Here is a 17,824-nt window from a genome sequence, read left to right on the forward strand (position 1 = left end):
TCCTTCCTTCCTTCCTTCCTTCCTTCCTTCCTTCCTTCCTTCCTTCCTTCCCTTCCTCCCTTCCTCCCTCCCTCCCTCCTTCCTTCCTTCTTCCCTTCCTCCCTCCCTATGGTATGAGATTGCACTATCTAAATGACATTCTGAAGATACTGTGTTCTTGTATATGTGTGAGCTCCTGCTAATAGCTCACAGCAAATAGGAACAGGTTGTCAAGAAAAACAAAGAGCACTGTGGTTACTTCCTGTTAATAGCAAACCTTAAAATCAGTCAGGCAGGTAGGTAGTCTATGATGAGCCACTGTGCTCATGACAGATTGTGTGTTATGACCATTAACACTCAGGCGGAGCTAGTTTTGTAAAAGTAACTTTTATTTGTCTGACGGAAGCTTACTGACTCTGTCTGCTAACCTCAGTCCAGTCCTGGAAGCTTCTAGCCTCCATACAATCTAATCTAGACCTAAAATGGTTTCAGCCTCTGAGACTTACTGCTGAATACGCTCACCCTTTCTAACTCTTTCTGAACTTTTGCTGGCTGCTTCAACTCAGATGTTCTTGTTCAAACTCCTCTCCAAGCTGACTGATTCAAACTGTTTTTTCTCTCAGTGTTTGACTGACTTGCTCTGATTAGCCTCATACTAACTTTATCAATCTGTTCTAATCTTCTGACTCCTTCCCTTTCTTTCTTTTCTTTCTATTTCTCTCTTTTTTTAAAACATGGTATCTCTGTGTAGCCCTGGCTATCCTATAGACCAGGCTAGCCTCGAACTCAGTGATCCACCTGCCTCTCCTTCCTGACTGCTGGGATCAAAGGCATGCACCACCACTGCCCAGCTACCCATAACCACTTCTTTGTTTGTTTGTTTTGGATTTGGCTTTTTGAAACAGAATTTCTCTGTATAGCCTTGGCTGCCCTGGAACTCACAGAGATCCATCTACCTCTGCCTCTCAAGTGCTAGCATTAAAAGCATGCACCACCACTACCTAACCACTGGATTGGACCTTGGATTTCAGTTTCCTCTGGATCACAAAAAATAGTTCTCTTAGTTTTTAAATTGCAATGAGAATTAAAGGACACTTTCCTGAAACAGTTGAAAGGAACTAACATTCTCTTCTTACAGTCTCTTCAGGTCAGGGACTCTCTACCTGATGATACTTGCAGATGATCCCTAGTACAGTAAGAGCACATAATTCCTGCCTTTCACTCCCCCATACCTTGTAATTTCACAATGAAGCCATTTTGGCAGAGCCGTTGACTGAGTTTACAAGAGCTTTTAAACTTTCTTAAGTCTGATAATATATGTACATACAGTAGATACACAAACATAAAATTTTATGTATATACTTATTTCTCTGTCTACATAAAACCATAAGGTCATGATAAATGTTCTCAATTCCGGTACTATGTATTTCCTTGCTTTGAGAAATTACCTTTTACAATTTTTTAAATTTATTTACTGATTTGATCAATGCTCCTGCTAGTAAAGTTTACCATCTCCACTGTAGTTCTATCCCCTGTGTATATGCCTTTCTCCATTGGGCCCTGACACCCTACATCTAGCCACCCTTCTGCACTGGAACCCTCTTTACCCTGCTCAGTCTTTGACTTGTTACACTGACCCTGTGCACCATTCTGTATTCAACTAGACCACCTCTCCAAGTAAATGCCAGCTTCTCTGTGCGTGGGTTCTGACTCTGTATCTCGTGAGTGCCCTCCTTACTGTACTTTCCCACTCCAGTCATTTCTCCATGAGGTTATCTTCCTCCTCTTGTCCTGACCCCTTGTCAGATGGTTTCATGCTACTATAGCATGAATGTAAAATGGCCCCCTCTCCGAGGCCTTTGAGTCCTAGCTGGTAGGTACTATTTTGAGTGACTAGAACCTGAATCCTGGTGATGGAAGTAAATCATTGGGAGTGAGTTAGAGCCTGGCCCCACTCCTCATCTGAGCTCTCAGCTGTTGGCATACTTTTTAAACATTTTTAAAATGTATTTTTAAACATATTTTAAAAACATTCTAAAAACTATTTTATTTGCATTTCTTATGCCTCTTCCTCCCTTCACCCCAATCCTTCCAACACCTGAACACCAGGTAGAAAAGAAAAAACAATAGTGGGGAGAAGGGCCATAGTTCTCTTTGGCTACTTCCTGCTGGTTAGGGTCATTGGGAGCACCTTCTTGTCAAACTGCAACACCAACCAGGACCAGCAGGGAGGAGGACCAGCAGCCTGCTTCTTTCTCAAGCCATTCTTCCCGCCTTGCTTCCCCCTTTGGGCTCTGACATTTATTCCCTCCCAGAATCCTCAGAATTAAAGTAACTGCAGCTGGCAAAGACCATGCCCCTCTCTGAGCTGCTCAAGGCAAATAGTCTGCTGCTGTGGACAATCCCGTGTCCCACACCTGGAATTAAAACAAAAACATGTTTATATAACAGTAACAGTTTTTAAAGAAACCAAAACTTCCATTACACTCAGCTTCCTGCTTTCCTGAGAAATAATAAATCAAGGTTCCAGCTCCTACCCATGGATGAACCCAGCCACCACACCTTCCCAACCATGATGGATTGTATCCCGTCTACTGTGAACCTGCTCAAATCTTAAGTTGCTTCTGTTGGTATCTGGCCATAGTCACCTAAGAGTCTGTGACTTTTACATAACACACAAACACATCAAGGCAAGCCCCCTTGGTCCACTATAGCTCTGATACCACATTAATAGGATACTCCTCTGTTTGTGAGCTCACTCATGTGTCCTAAGCTCTGTACTCCAAACCATTCCCACCCCAGGACCATATACCCATCTTCACCACTGCACCTAAGTCCCACCAGCCTCATAGACCATCACCTCTTTTCCTTATCCAGCTTCCCCTCACACCCACACCCACAATCACCAGGCTCTTCTGGCAGAGATGCCTGTGTTCTGCTTTAGGTTTGAGAACCTTAGGAAGGGAAGGGAAACAGCTCCTTTGCCCTAACCTCGAGCTTTCTTGAAGAGAGACCCTACTTTGCATTTGTTTTATTTTTTATTCTTTTGGTTTTTTCAAGGCAGGGTTTCTCTATGTGGCCTTGGCTGTCCTGGAACTCACTTTGTAGACCAGACTGGTCACAAAGTCACAGAGATCCTACCTCTGCCTTCAGAGTGCTGGGATTAAAGGCGTGTGCTGCCACCACTACCTTTTTGCTTTTTTTCTCTCTTTTTGTTTTTATTGGTTAAAAGTAACTTGTCTATTTTTAATCTCAAAATTTTGTTTCATGTTTTTGCACTTAAGTGTTTCTTTGGTTTGGGTGTAGTATTTATGTTTTTAACTAGTGAGGTGGGTTCTGATATTCAAAAATACTTTTTTCCTCTAGTCTGCTAGGAAAAATTGTTAGCAAACAAGGAAGAACACTAAGTAAAGGGTACCAAACATTGAGACTTACACACTAGTGGAATTGTATCCTCACTGCCACACTAACTCCAGGAGCTCTGTAAAAATGTGCAGCCTTTCTTTGGAAGAGAATTTGTCCAGGGATTACTTTGTTTGTTAAGCAGGGGTCTTTAGTGATTTGTTATCATTCTTTGATATCAAAGCTTCAGCTCTTTGGCTGTTACAAGGTAGTTGTTAGCTCATTTGCTCAGAGTCAGTCACAGGTGAACTCTTCTTTCCCTTTTTTTCCTACTGCACTTGACTGTTAGAAACAAAAGCATTGACTTTTCTCTTTGGGGTGTGTGTGTGTGTGTGTGTGTGTGTGTGTGTGTGTGTGTGTGTGTTCGTTCTAGAGATTGAACCCAGGGTCTTGCACTGTGCAAAGCACGTGTTCTATGCACAGCTCTCCTCGAAGCCTAGCTTTGTATTTTAAGTTGTAGACATTCAGTAAATGTCCTCTTGTAAGATTTTTTTAAGGTTTATTTATTTTTTATTATGTATACAGTGTTCTGTCTGCATGTACACCTGCAGGCCAAAAGAGGGCACTAGATCTCATTGTAGATGGTTGTGAGCCACCATGTGGTTGCTGGGAATTGAATTCAGGACCTCTGAAAGAGTAGCCAGTGCTCTTAACCTCTGAGCCACATCTCCAGCCCGTAAGATTATTTTGTTTCCCTCAAAATACTTAGAATAGAAATTCAGGTATTGTTGGGGTGACTTTCCTTCACATTGTGTGACTGTGTGTTTCTGTACTTTGAGATGTTAATTTTGTACAGCTGAGAACTAAGTGCTGGAAGAATTTAGTTGTAATTTCCGTGGCCCATCACCTGTTGTACATGTGTAACTATTTGCCCTTCCACACATGCTCAGATATTTGACGGTCAGACAGTCCTCTATGCCTAGAGGCAAACTAAATACTGTGTCAGGTGTTGTCTCAATGCTGATTTGTTGTAATAAAGAGCTGATGTCCAATATCTGGGGCACGAAGCATGAGGGTGGAACATCTAGGCAGAGAGAAGGACGAAGGGAGACTGACTGAGACTGACTCAGGAGAATTGAGGAGCATAGAGTTCCTCAGTTAGTTAGCTAGTAATTGGGTAACTGTCCCAGCAAAAGGCCTAAGCTTTAAACTATATTGGAAGTCTCCATGCCTTATTTATACCCTCGGGTGGGTTTTTGAAAGTCCTGCAGTGAAGTATAACAAGGGATTGCTAATAAAATAGATCTGTCACAATTTGATGATATGCTTTTATTGTTTGTCATCTGTTCTGTGTGTGTTGCATCCAACTTTATAAAAATTGGAATAAGTCAAACTGATGCATTCTTTGGATGGTCTTTGGGGTTTTTTTTTTTGTTTTTTGTTTGTTTTTTTTTCTTTTTAAGACAGGTCTTGAGCTCACTATCTTACTATGTATCTGAGAATGATCTTGATCTTCTGATCCTCCTTTGAGCACTGGTATTACAAGAGTGTGCCTCACACCTGGCTTTGATTTTTGAGTGTGTGTGTGTGTGTGTGTGTGTGTGTGTGTGTGTGTGAGTGTGTGTGTGTGTGAGAGAGAGAGAGAGAGAGAAGCAGGCTTATGTCTCTATGCCTTACCACATTCTTAGTTAATTTTACAAGTCAAGCTGTCAGTAGCAGGAAATTTTTGTATTAATGTGAAGTTCTTATGATTATTTAGGAGTTTTAAAGGCAAAATTAGATTATATATAATAAAGTGTTTCTACTGTGTAAACTTTCTAGGTGTTTCTGTCCAGTTTTCCTTCATAGTCAGATGCTTTGGGAGTTGGTACTGTTGGGAGAGCCTCTTGTGGTCATGGCACCATCGCCATCAGAGTCTTCTGAAACTGTACTGGCCCTTGTTAAGTAAGTATATTTGCTAGTTGATGCTGATTCTTGCAGTATTTTGAGTCTGTGATGTTCCCTCACTCATTCCATCAGTCCATGCAACAACTTTCTCAGAATGGATGAGAAGGTTGATTCAGGTTTAGTTAGAGCTAAAACCATGTTTTTGTTCCTTTGAATAACACATGCATTCAGTAACATGAAGTTAGATCTTGATAAACTCCACCTACTATTGGTGATTAGTGTTTACCCAGTATTGACATAAATTTGTCTACTAGGTCTATGTTGTTTATATGGATGTCTCATGGTTGTGGAGTGCAATCTTGATTTTTGTGTCTTCCTGTTCCACAGCTGTATATCCCCATTAAAGTACTTTAGTGATTTTCGACCTTACTTCACAATTCATGATAGTGAATTCAAAGAATATACTACCCGTACTCAAGCTCCGTGAGTAAACACAATAACTTTTGTTGACTAAGTGTTACTTTTATTACCAAAATTTTGTAGAATTGTGTAATAAAATGTAAATTTTTTACTTAAAGATTGGTTTTTATAAAAGGTTTGGGAAGCTGTTGGTAATAACTTAAGATTTGAAGAATTAGTAACTTACTTTCTTTGAGTGATTTTACTTAATAAAGATCTGTGTTATTAACAGTTACCCAACTGTTTGATGATTTAAAATGTTCTATTATGAAAAATCTTTCTGATCTATGGAAGAGAAAAATAGTCATATTCTTTCCATTTAGATTCTGTTTTATAGTTGCTAACCTTTCTTAGCTAAAGTTTTAGAAGAACAAAAATAAATTCCATTTACTATCCCTACTTTTTGGTTTTCTGTTATCATCATAGTATCTGCTGAAGGCTAACTTTCTCTGTCTTTTTTTTTAATACTATCTTTTTTTAAATTTATTTTTGTTTTATGTGTATAAGTGTTTTGTTTGAATGTATGTCTCATGCATGCAGTGCTCATGGAGGCCAGAGGGTGTCAGAAATCCTGGAACTGGAGTTAAAGATACTTGTAAGATGCCATTTGGGTGGTAAGAAATGAATCTGAATGCTCTGAAAAAGCAGCCAGTGCTCTTAGCCTCTTAGCCTTTTCTCCAGTTCCCAGGCAAATTTCTTAATATCTATCAACATTTTCTATTTTCAATTCTTGACCTACTGAACAACACTGCCCTCTTTGTGTATGTGCGATCTTTTTGTTTTGTTTCTTTTGAGACAGGGTCTTATATAATGCAGACTGGCCTTGAACTCTGTGTAGCCAAGGGTGACCTTGAATTTCTGAGCCTCCTGATGCTTACCTTCCAACTATTTTAATGGCAATTTGCCATTTTTAAGACAGAATTTCCATATGTAGCCCAGACTGGGTTTGAACTTTTGATCCTTATGCTAGAACCTCCCATGGGATTGAAGGCCTATTTCACACTTACCTTTAAAATACCTTTTTTTCCCTCTTGATTTTGTTAGACAGGGTTTTTCGGTAGCCCTAGCTGCCCTGGAATTCAGAGATCCACTTGCTTACAAGTGCTGAGATTAACGGTTTGTGCCACCCCTGCCCAGCTTCCTTAAAATACCTAAATCCTGATTCTCCTGTCTCCTGGGTATACGGTGGTGTGTTTTAGTCTGCTGTGTAGACTTCTTTCTCTGTTGTTCCCATAAGTGTTGATATTAGCAAAGAGTGTTCTAGGTTCTTCTTTCAGACAGATCATTTTTTCTATATAACCTTAACAGTATCCATCTCTTTTTAAAGACCCTGAACTAAGATGAGGTGGCTAAGCACGTAAAAACACTTGCCATGCAAGCCATCAAGCATAAGTTAAGCTCCAAAACCCATGTACAAAGCTGAGTGCAGTGGCATCCATCTGTAGTCTCAGTACTCCCACAGTTAGATGGGAGTTGGAGGGAGAGGCCCAGGAAGCTTGTGAGTGAGCCAGCCAGCCTGGAGTATGCATTGCCTCAACAGGAACAGTGAAAGACCCTGCTTCAGGAAGGTGAAGGAGAGAACCAGCTCATGAAAATTGTCTTCTCTCTCGCTCTGTCTCTCTGTCTCTCTCTTTCTCTCTCTCTCATGCTCTTATGCTCTTTCACTCTTTGTCTAACATGTAATTAATTTAAAAGACCTTGTATTAAGTTGGCATGATAGTTCACTCCTGTAATCTTAGCACCTGAGAGGCTGAGTAGGAAGACTGAGGTAAGTTAAAAGCCCCTTGGACTAACTACAGAATAAAAACATAAATGATCCTATGCTAATGACTAAAGTGAGAATTTTGGAATTTTGGTTTGTTTAAAAAACAGAAATAAGGGTGCTGGAGAGATAGCTCAGAGGTTAAGAGCACTGGCTGCTCTTCCAAAGGTCCTGAGTTCAATTCCCAGCACCCACATGGTGGCTCACAGCCATCTATAATGAGATCTGGCGCCCTCTTCTGGCACGCAGGCGTACACACCCTGTAGCCATGATAAAATGTTGTACAATGCAAAAAGCAGCTTCTCGGACCAAGGCAGACATCTGTGTTGGTTTAAGCTTGCCTGGTGCTCTCAGTGGGAGATGGAGGGCAGTGAGGGCGAGGGTCCAGAGGTGTCTTGCTGTTTGGGTTCCATCGATTGCTATTGCCCACAGGTCTTAGGCTATCTCCAGAAGAAGGGTGACTGTTAGCTGGTATGGTCCGACTAATTCTTCATGTCTTTGAGGTTATTGAGAATTAAAGTGGACAATAATGATTTCCCATTTATCCTAGCATTTGGATGTTGGCCTGTGGAAGCGCACCAGTGTCCCTGGCCAAATTGGTATTAATTGATTTCAGTTTTTATAAGTGGCCTTTCAAGTCTGATGTAAACCAGAAACCCAGATACGGGAGATCTAATACTGCAAGGCTGACACCTTGATCCACAGTCTCCATCTCCTCTGCTCATCTCGCCTTCCCTCCTCTGGATTACAGTCCTGGTGGTCTGAGCACGCACACTCATTCGTTCTCCCAGTGTGTTCCTAGGAAGAGTGTGCACAGAGTCCAGCAAGCAGGGGACCCTGCGTTACAGAAGCCAGGACTGTAGGGAAATTGGAGAGAAACGATCAACAGCTTAAAATGTGAGCAGTGCGTGTTGTGAAACCACACACTTAGGAAACCTAACTCAACTCAAGGCCTCATCAAGGGTTGTGCAGTACAGGCAGACAGAGAGAACAAGCGAAGAGCTCGGGAGGGGACAGGAGAGCAAGCAGGATTGTTCCGGGAATGCTCGAGTGAAGGGGACAATCTTCTGCTTTTAGACCAGATGATCTTTGTGTGGCCTTGTCCCTTGCCCACAGGCAGTGTTCCTCAGAGAGACTCCACACTGGGCACGGAGGACTCAGTTTCCAGAGATCGGGGTGGCCGTGACACGAGAGTCTTAGGCTTGTCCCACACTTGAGGTTCCTCTCCTCCAATGTTTGCCATCTGTAAACACCATCTGTGGACTGAGATTGTGTTACTGTATCCCACAACAGGTGCAATTACTTGGCATCATTTAACACGAGAAATTTTTAAAAAAAAAATTCTTAAAAACAACAAACAAATAAAAACAAATAAGAATGTGTTTATGGGGCTGCTTTTCAGCAGCTGATTATGATTTGCCTTGTGCTATAGCAGGGGCGTGATTTTGCCAGCTGCAGATAGTTTTTTGCGATTGTGTGATGGTTGGAATTCTGGGACTTTTAAGGGGGTATATAAATTTGTGTTGCTGTTGTTTGTTTCAGTTTGTTAAGTAGTTGTTCGAAAAACAGAAACAGGAAGAAAAAGAAATTAGATAAGTTGATGGCAAAGATCAAACTTGCCTAAAGGTACTCAGTGCTTTTATCAGTGGGAAGTATTATGCTGTCCTTTTCCTATCCCCAACTTTAGTCAGGGTTCTCTCTTATCTAGTGTTAGGTGGTTGAAGTGGTAGAAGAACCCACAAAGTAGCAAAAGTCAGTTACAAATGGCTGAAATATATCTTTGTACCTTAGATCTCTTCAACACCCAGGCCTAAATGCACCGCTTTGGTGGTGTGATGTAGAATATAACGCCTGTATAGCCATTCTTCTCTTTGAGACGGATCTGAATCCTTAGCACTGTCAGCCTAGAATTTACCCTATAGATGAGGTTGTTTCTGAACTTGACATTGTAGTTTAGGATGACCCTCCCGCCTTTGCCTACCAAGTGCTGGTGGGATTATAGGTTCATACCTGTATGTTTTTGTTTGTTTGTTTTGTTTTTCGAGACAGGGTTTCTCTGGCTGTCCTGGACTCACTTTGTAGACCACGCTGGCCTCCAGCTCACAGAGATCTGCCTACCTCTGCCTCCGGAGTGCTGGGATTAAAGGTGTGTGCCACCACACCTAACACCTGTATGTCTTAATGTATCTGAAACTAAGCATGTTCTAACTGATTTCTTTTTATTTCCCTCTTTTTTTTCTGATCTCTTGTCTATTTGTTGTAAAAACATAAGTATTGGGCTATATATTATTTATTATTAGCCCTATGATTATCATGGTGGTATTATTTTAATCTGCTATCACAATTAATAAGATACAGACACCTGTTAGGTTTATAATTATCTTATTTACCTTGGGCCAGACAGATATTTTCCTTGTGCTGTCTCAATATCCTCACCATCCATCTCCCAGCCCCCATCCAGTGCCATCAGCCTTCATCCTCCTCATCTGGTCTACCTTCCATCCATAATCTTATAAATACTTACAGTTATTCTTAATAGCCTTTTCATGCTATTATTGGAGTCCTTCCTCCCAGCCCCACATGGTTTTTTCTCCAGGTTAACCCATTGTGGCATCTTTCTTCTTCCTCTCTTTTGTTCCATCTGTTCCCCAATTCTCAAGATTCTTTCATCGTCAAAAGCCCGGGAACGTAGCCACACCTACCCCATTCTTCCTGCCCAGGCATAAGCCATTTAATGAACCAGTCAGGAATAATGTTTTAGGCAGGTTTACACAAACAATGATGGGTGTTTCTGGTGGGATCTTGAGTGTCAGTAATTAGCAGTAGACCAACCTCCCACATCTGTTACTTTCTTGATAAGTGGTATTAGTTTTGATTTAGTTATAAAAAACATAGTATTATGTCTTCTTAATATGGTCAGCAGCAAATCTTAACTAAATTCTACCAGTTCATCACCCTAAAATATCTGTCAGCCTATTTATTACGTCCTTCTCATAATTTATTCTTCAGACTCTAGTTTTTCTGTCTGCTGTTGCTTTTCCCCCAGGTTTTCCCTCTTTCCAAGGCATCCTCCAACTTTCCCCACAGTGATTTATAGCATTTATGTGGCATACCTCCACTTGATTCTCTATGGCTTCTCTTTGCTTACAAGAGAAACTACTAATTTCTAAGTATATGCACCTGGTGCTGCCCTAAACTCTTTTTTTCTGTTTATCCTCCCGACTCTGCTCAGGTATGCTGAAGTACCTTTAATTGTGTGCAGCTCAGGGTAGAGATTGATCCTACCTCATTGCTTTGCATGTACTATTCTGTATTGCCCTTACCTTCCTTGTGTGTTGCTCCTGTTTCATATCTTGTCTGTATCCTGCCTTTGGTGAGTCTGCCCTTTAAACTCTGGCAGACCACAGGTTCTCCTTGTGATTACTGTGCATTTTATTTCACCTTCAGTATCTTCTAATTGTTAACATCATGACTGAGTGTGTATGCCTTTATAGCTTTATGCTGTTTTAAGAATCATGTCTCTTGGAGACTGGAGAGATGGTTCAACAGGTAAAAGCACTGGCTGCTCTTCCAAAGTATGCAGGTCCCATTCTTAATGCCCACATGGTGGTTCACAGCCATCCTTAACTCCAGTTGCAGGTGATCTGATGCCCTCTTCTGACCTTCCAGGGTACCAAGCACATACATGAGGTATAGACATACATTCAGGCAAAACACTCACACAAGATACAATTAATAAATTACTAAAAAGTCACCTGTTTTTATCTTCATGTGTCTAGTGCTGGATGTGTTAGCTATCATGTTGATATGTAATAATCCAGTAGAGGACTACTCTACATATAGTTCATTCAAATTGTCACCAGTTCTTCTGTGATTTAACATTCTTTTCTGCACCTTTTTGTTTTGTCTCATTTTTATACAGGCCCTCAGTCATCTTAGGAGTGACCAACCCCTTTTTTGCTAAAACGCTGCAGCACTGGCCGCACATTGTTCGAATAGGAGATCTTAAGCCTGCAGGTAACGTTTCTGCCTGCTGTCCACAGCGTGTGATGGACTGGGCACTCACTCTGTTTATATTATTGGCAACACTCTTGGAAACAGCCTACATAAGTACCTTTGGAGAGTATATTTTCTCACTAAAATAGGCATATGCCCTACCCTAAAAGAATTGTTAGAAAGCCTAAGAAAACTGAGCTTTTTATTTTGTAAGCTAGATAAAATTGGAATTCTAGTTTTGCTTTTGGAAAATCTTATAGAAAAGTAAAATGATAGCCAGATGTCATAGTGCCCATACATAATCCCAGCACTCTGGAGAGTGCAGCACAAGGATGTGAGTTCAGGTCAGCATGAGCTACGTACCAGAGACCCTGTTACAAAATAAGAAAGAAAAAAAAAGCTAGAATTATTGCAGACATAGCATGAAATTTTCGTAGGTCTTAAGACGTGTTGTGTAGTCCCCTGCCATTGTATTGATTGAAGAAGTCCTCACAGGTTGTACTTTCCTTGAGAAAAAGTGTTTGGCTTGTTGCAGGAATTTAGTAAGTGTTCAGTTAATACATAAATGAATTCTGAGATAGGATGTTTACTTTAGATGCCAGTTGAATGACACCCTTAACATTGTCATGGCCTCCTGTCATTCCATTAGTTCTCTGAGAGATACAAATGATAGTTCAGAGAACAGCTTACTCCACTCTCAAAAGACATGGGTTTGTTGTTGTTGTTGTTTTTAGTCTTTATACTTATTGTTATGGTTTTGGCTTTTACAAATATAGACTGACTTACTGTAATACAGTATATTGCTATTTACTTTTTTTCCTATAAAAAAGGTTTCATTAGGGATATAGGTAGGAAATTGCCATTGGTAATATAGTAGGAACTGATAAACTTGTTTTAAAAATCCCCCAAGGGGAGCTGAGCATGGTGGCACATGTTTTTAATTCCAGCATCCCAGCACTTGGGAGGCAGAGGCAGGTGGATCCCTGAGTTTGAGTCCAGCCTGGTCTACAAGGAAAGTCCAGGACAGCCAAGGCTACATAGAGAACCTTGTCTCTAAAATCACAAAAGAGAAATGGACCTAAAGAAGGGTAAAGAAGGGTTTGAATAGCTTCTGAACTTTTGAAAATGTACATGGAGCCAGGTGGGCTGTGGTGGCACACACTTTTAATCCCAGCTCTCTGGAGCCAGAAGCAGGCAGATCTCCATGAGGTTCTATGACACCCAGGACTACAGAGAGAAACCTTGTCTCAAAAGAATTTATTAGAAAGTATATTTATGAGATGAGCCAGGCATGGTGATAGACTCCTTTAATCCCAGTACTTGAGAGATAGAGGCAGGCAGATCTCTTGAGGTAGAAGCCAGTGTTGTTTACATAGTGAATTTCAGAATAACCTGGGCTACACTGAGAAACCCTGTCTTAAAATACACACACACACACATACACACACACAAAGAAGGAAAGAAAGAAGTAGAGGATGATATTCTAGCAAGTTAAGTGCATTTTATTTTTAGCAGTCTGTTTTAGAGGAGAGATAATATGTTTTCTATTTCAGTGTATTTTGACCATTTCATTGCGTAATTGTTTTTCATTTTATTATATATTTATGTATTGTGTGTGTGTGCGCGCGCCACAGCATACATGTAGACTAGAGGACAACTCTAGGAGCTGATTCTCTGGTTGTACTGGTCGTCAGGCAGCAAGCACTTTTACCAACAGAACCACCTCGGCAGCCCGCCTGCCCGCCCTTCCAGCGGCCATCCCAATGTATATGGCGCCATGTCTGTTGTAGGGTCCCTTTCCTCGTGGCCAGTAATGTCGAGCGTCTTTACATGCATCTTTATAGGACTTCTTTGGAGAAATGTTTGTTCAATTCTTTCCCGTTTTTGGTAGTCTCAGTCCTTTACGTGGCCCGGTGCCGGTCTCTTAGCAGACAGGCTTTGTAAGCTTGCCACTGTGCTGTGAGCTGTCTTTTTGCTCTCTGAATGAGTCTTTTTATGCAGTAGAGTTTTTAGTTTGGATGAAGTTCATTGTATCTAAATTTTTCTTTATTGTGATTTAGAGCCATTTCCTCGAAGTCAGATTTAAACCATGAATGTATGGAATGTGTCTTAGGGCACTGTTTGGCTTCTCAGGGAGCCAGTGCATATTCTATACAAGTTGGGCAACGTAAAACCCCATTGGAGAGTCTGACTTTAAAAACTTAACATGGACAGAATCTATAGAGCTATAGAAAAATCATATCTGTAGGCCCCAGAGGGAAAGCATGGCAATACAGAGTATATCTCTTGGGCTCAGGAGTTTATAATTATCTAGAAATGTGCATTTGGTAATTAGTTCTGATGCAGAGAGGTTGCTTTTTCTGTATGTTAGCTTTTGGTAAAATACAGAATTTTTACTTTATACTAAGAGGAGAAATAAAACATAAGGATAATTATTGGCACCTGAAGAAAAAACAAGTTGTGCTGGTTTTTATTGGCTCTAATTATAGACTGATCATTTCTAATGAGAAAGTGTCCTGGTTTATTTCACAACAGGAAAGGTAAAATATTTGGGCTAAGTCAAGAAAATTTATGTGCAAATACACAAGGGTGCACTAAAATGACCACCAGTTGAAGCCCCTCTTGTTTGTCTGTCAGTCACATCAGACACTGAATAACTTTGTAAAAAAAGTAAATAATTTACAATCATAGAACTGTGGTTTACTTACTCACATTGGTGACACAGCTATTCCCAGAGCTGCCTGCAATCCATTTTATGTTTTTAAAAGAATTGCTTGAGAATTTTGTGCACGCATATGATGTGTTTTGATCAAGTCCACCTGTCATTTCTTCTACTGATGGCTAGGGTATATGTCTTACTCCTGATGAAGTTTCCTGAGTCAGAGGGAAGCCTTCTGCTCATTTAAAAAAAGATAATATTTTTATTATTACCAAGAACTTAATGACAAGAAATAGGAAACTTACTGCTAAATTATTTCCCTCCCTGGCATTTAGATTTTGTTGCACATTATGTTTTAGCCATAATACATAAATCCTGTAACTTGTAACATTGTAACTATGAATATTATGTGCTAAAGATGGAATTTTGTATATGACAGGCAAACATTCTATCACTGAGTTATATCCTCAGCCCAATTTATAAGAATTTTTTAAAATTTATTTTTATTAATTATACTTTATTCACTTTGTATCCCCCCTGTAGCTCCCTCTCTCCGCCCCTCCCAATGCCACCTTCCCTCTCTCTTCCCCACCTCTGCCCCTCCCCCAGTCCACTGATAAGGGAGGTCCTCTTCCCCTTCCCTCTGATCCTAGACTATCAGGTCTCATCAGGAGTGGCTGCATTGTCTTCCTCTGTGGCCTGCTAAGGCTGCTTCCCTCTCAGGGGGAGGTGATCAAACAGAAGGCCAATCAGTTCCTGTCAGAGACAGTCCCTGTCCCCATTACAGGCCACTTGGACACTGAACTGCCATGGGCTACCTCTGTGCAGGGGCTCCAGGCCATCTCCATGACTGGTCCTTGGCTGGAGTATCAGTCTCAGAAAAGACCCCTGTGCCCAAGACCTTTTGGATCTGTTGCTTTCCTTGTGGAGCTCCTGTCCCCTCCAGGTCTTTCTATTTCCCACTTCTTTCATAAGATTCCCTCCACTCTGCCCAAAGAAGATGTTTATGTTTTTCTTTTCCTTTTTTTTTTTTTTTTTTTTTTCCCTTTCAGGTGAAATTCCTAAGCAAGTAAAAGTGAAAAAGTTGAAGAACCTAAAAACTCTGGATTCTAAGCCTGGTATCGACTTTTCTTTTTGTGTATACTTGTGAATGTCTGCATGGTACTGCTGTAGTCATGTGTGGGGTCAGAGGGCAGTTTTCAGGAGTTATTTTTCTTCTTGAACTAAGGGTTCCAGGGATATTCATGTAGTGAGGGCTTGGCCCAGCCCTTTATTATTTTGAAGTATGTGTGTGTGTGTGTGTGTGCGCGCGCGCGCGTGTGTGTGTGTGCATGTATATATGATGCTCATCCAGTTTGTTGGATTTTTCTGTTTATCTTCTTTTCTTAGGAGTTTATACTTCTTACAAGCCATATCTAAACAGAGATGAGGAGATCATAAAACAACTCCAGAAGGTAAATACCTGCTCACATTAATTTAAATCTCCTTGTTGAGGTTGTATACCCAGGGAATGTATGGGGTGTTTTGCACACTAATGTGAAATGGAATTTCTCTTCTTAAAAGTGGAACTGCTGAGTTTATGCATGCGAGGCAAGTGCTTTACCATTGAGGCATATCCCTAGCCTAGAACTCACTATGCAGACCAGGCTGGTCTTGAACTTGTAATTCTCCTGCTTCTGCCTTCTCAGTACTGCATTACAGGCATCTGCATTATGCCTTGGCTTGGATTTTCTTTGAAAATAAAAAAAAATCTTTGTGTGTGTGTGTGTGTGTGTGTGTGTGTGTGTGTGTGATGCATGATTGCATCAGAAAAAATTGTGGTGTAGAGTCTATTCTCTCTTTCCACCTTTATGTGGGTTCCAGGGAAAAATACCTTTATTCACTGAGCCATCTTGCTAGCTCTGAGTCACTTTTGTTTTTTGTCTTGCACACCTTAACCCTGAATCACTTTTAAACCCAAGCTTTAGGTATTGTGATATTTAGGTATTTAGATATTGTGGCTCATGCCTCTAACACCAGCACTAGGAAAGTAAGACAGAAGGATCGTAAGCTCTAGACCAGCCTGGCTAAATAGTGAGCCCTTGTCTCAAGAATAAGTGTGCAGTCAGGTGATATGCTCAGCAGGTAAAGGTGCTAGCTACCAAGTGACAGCCTGAATTCAACCTCTGGTTCTACATGATGCAAAAAAGAGGAGAAAACGAACTCCCACAAGTTGCCCTCAACACATTCTGCTCTGGTACATGTGTGTCACTTCCCACATCCCCAGACATACACACACACTATGCACAGAACAAATGCCTAAAGTTGAGTTCAGCTCTAGGATCCGCATGTTAGAGAGAAGTGACTCTTGGCGCACATGCACATGCACTCAAATGAATGCGATGGAAGTTTAATCTAAAAATCAGAAGCCAATTGTCTGCGGAGATGGCTCAGTTGGTCAGGGGCACGCACATACAATCAGGACACCAGCACAGCAGCAGACATAGACTTGACTGTTGTTCTGTAGCTGGAGAAAAATGCCAGTCATTCTGGAGACAGACATTGCAATGGAGATGTCGGTAGCATCTAACACTAAGAGACAGTTTGGGAGGTTTTGTTTTTTGTTTTAAGATGCCAGTAGTATTAATACAGCATATGCAAAATAAAGATTATTTTCACTGTGAACTGTTGCTCTTAAGTATGGGATAAATGAGATTAGTAAATCAGGTCTCATGTTCTACGCTGAGGATTTCTAAACTAAATTCATGTTTGAATTATAAAAGCAAATTATATGTATCAATATAATACTGTGATATTTTGATATACATTGTATAATGTTTAAGTCAGGTTAAACATGCCTGTTTTTTCAAACATTTATCATTTCTTTGTGGTGAAAAACACTTAAAATCCTTTCTTCTATGTTTTTTAGATATTTAGTATATAATTGTTCTGTGGTCACCCTAGCTGTACAATAAGAACACACCAAAATTACTTGCTCCTGTCCACCTGTAACTTCGTGCCTTTACAACTCAGCCTTCCCCTCTTCTCTACCCCACCTCTCCCCAGCCTCCAGCCAAAGCTTCTCACAGAGCTTTACAAAACAAACTTAAAATTAAGTTACTTCAACATAACATTCTAGGGTTTTTTGCTGGTTGGTTGGTACTAAGTTTAAATGTCTAATTATAAAGCAGTTGGTTTTGGTCACTTGCTATCTTATGTTTCCTGACACTAACATATGGGTTTCCATTTTTTTTTTTTTCCCCAAGGGTGTACAGCAGAAACGTCCTTCTGAGGCTCAGAGTGTTATTCTGCGACGCTATTTTTTGGAACTGACACAAAGTTTCATCATCCCATTAGTAAGTTATTAATGAAGAAGCCATAGTATTTTGGACAAACCTTGTATTATTCAAGTGTTTTATCACGATGACAAATTCCTGAGAAAACATTTCAAAGGAGGATTTAATTTTGCTCATAATTTTAGAAACTTGAGTGAAAGGTCAGCCTTGTCTCTACTATCTTAGGCATGAGGTCAGGTAGACTATCACAGCAGTGTGAACTTGTAACAAGAGGCTTTCCACTTGATGAGAACGGGACCAGGGACAAGCTATACGTCCAGGGTTATGCTGTCAGTGACACCTAGCCGAGCCCATCTCATAAGTAGCCCATCTCTTACAAACTTAGCAGTGAACTACCCATTGATGAGTTTAGTACTTTCATGACCCAGTCACGTCTTAATTGCATCACCAGCTAGGGAACCAAGC

General features: G+C 40.7%; 1 protein-coding gene across 4 annotated transcripts in view; it reads left to right on the forward strand.

The window, feature by feature from the left end:
• Positions 1-17,824, forward strand: part of Dennd6a (DENN domain containing 6A) — a 55,918-nt gene that overhangs the window by 26,941 nt on the left and 11,153 nt on the right. For all 4 annotated transcript variants that reach the window (XR_008720717.1, XM_055612371.1, XM_055612372.1 and 1 more), the window contains exons 10-15: positions 5,143-5,265; positions 5,596-5,691; positions 11,352-11,446; positions 15,137-15,202; positions 15,474-15,538; positions 17,330-17,419. Coding sequence is in view for 3 of the 4 variants with exons in the window: in XM_055612371.1 (XP_055468346.1) it covers positions 5,143-5,265; positions 5,596-5,691; positions 11,352-11,446; positions 15,137-15,202; positions 15,474-15,538; positions 17,330-17,419 (535 nt within the window). In the remaining variant the exon portion in view is untranslated. The remainder of the gene's footprint in view (positions 1-5,142; positions 5,266-5,595; positions 5,692-11,351; positions 11,447-15,136; positions 15,203-15,473; positions 15,539-17,329; positions 17,420-17,824) is intronic.

Source organism: Psammomys obesus, unplaced genomic scaffold, assembly GCF_907164565.1.
Source record: "Psammomys obesus unplaced genomic scaffold, mPsaObe1.curated_primary_1811, whole genome shotgun sequence".
Classification (NCBI taxonomy): domain Eukaryota; kingdom Metazoa; phylum Chordata; class Mammalia; order Rodentia; family Muridae; genus Psammomys; species Psammomys obesus.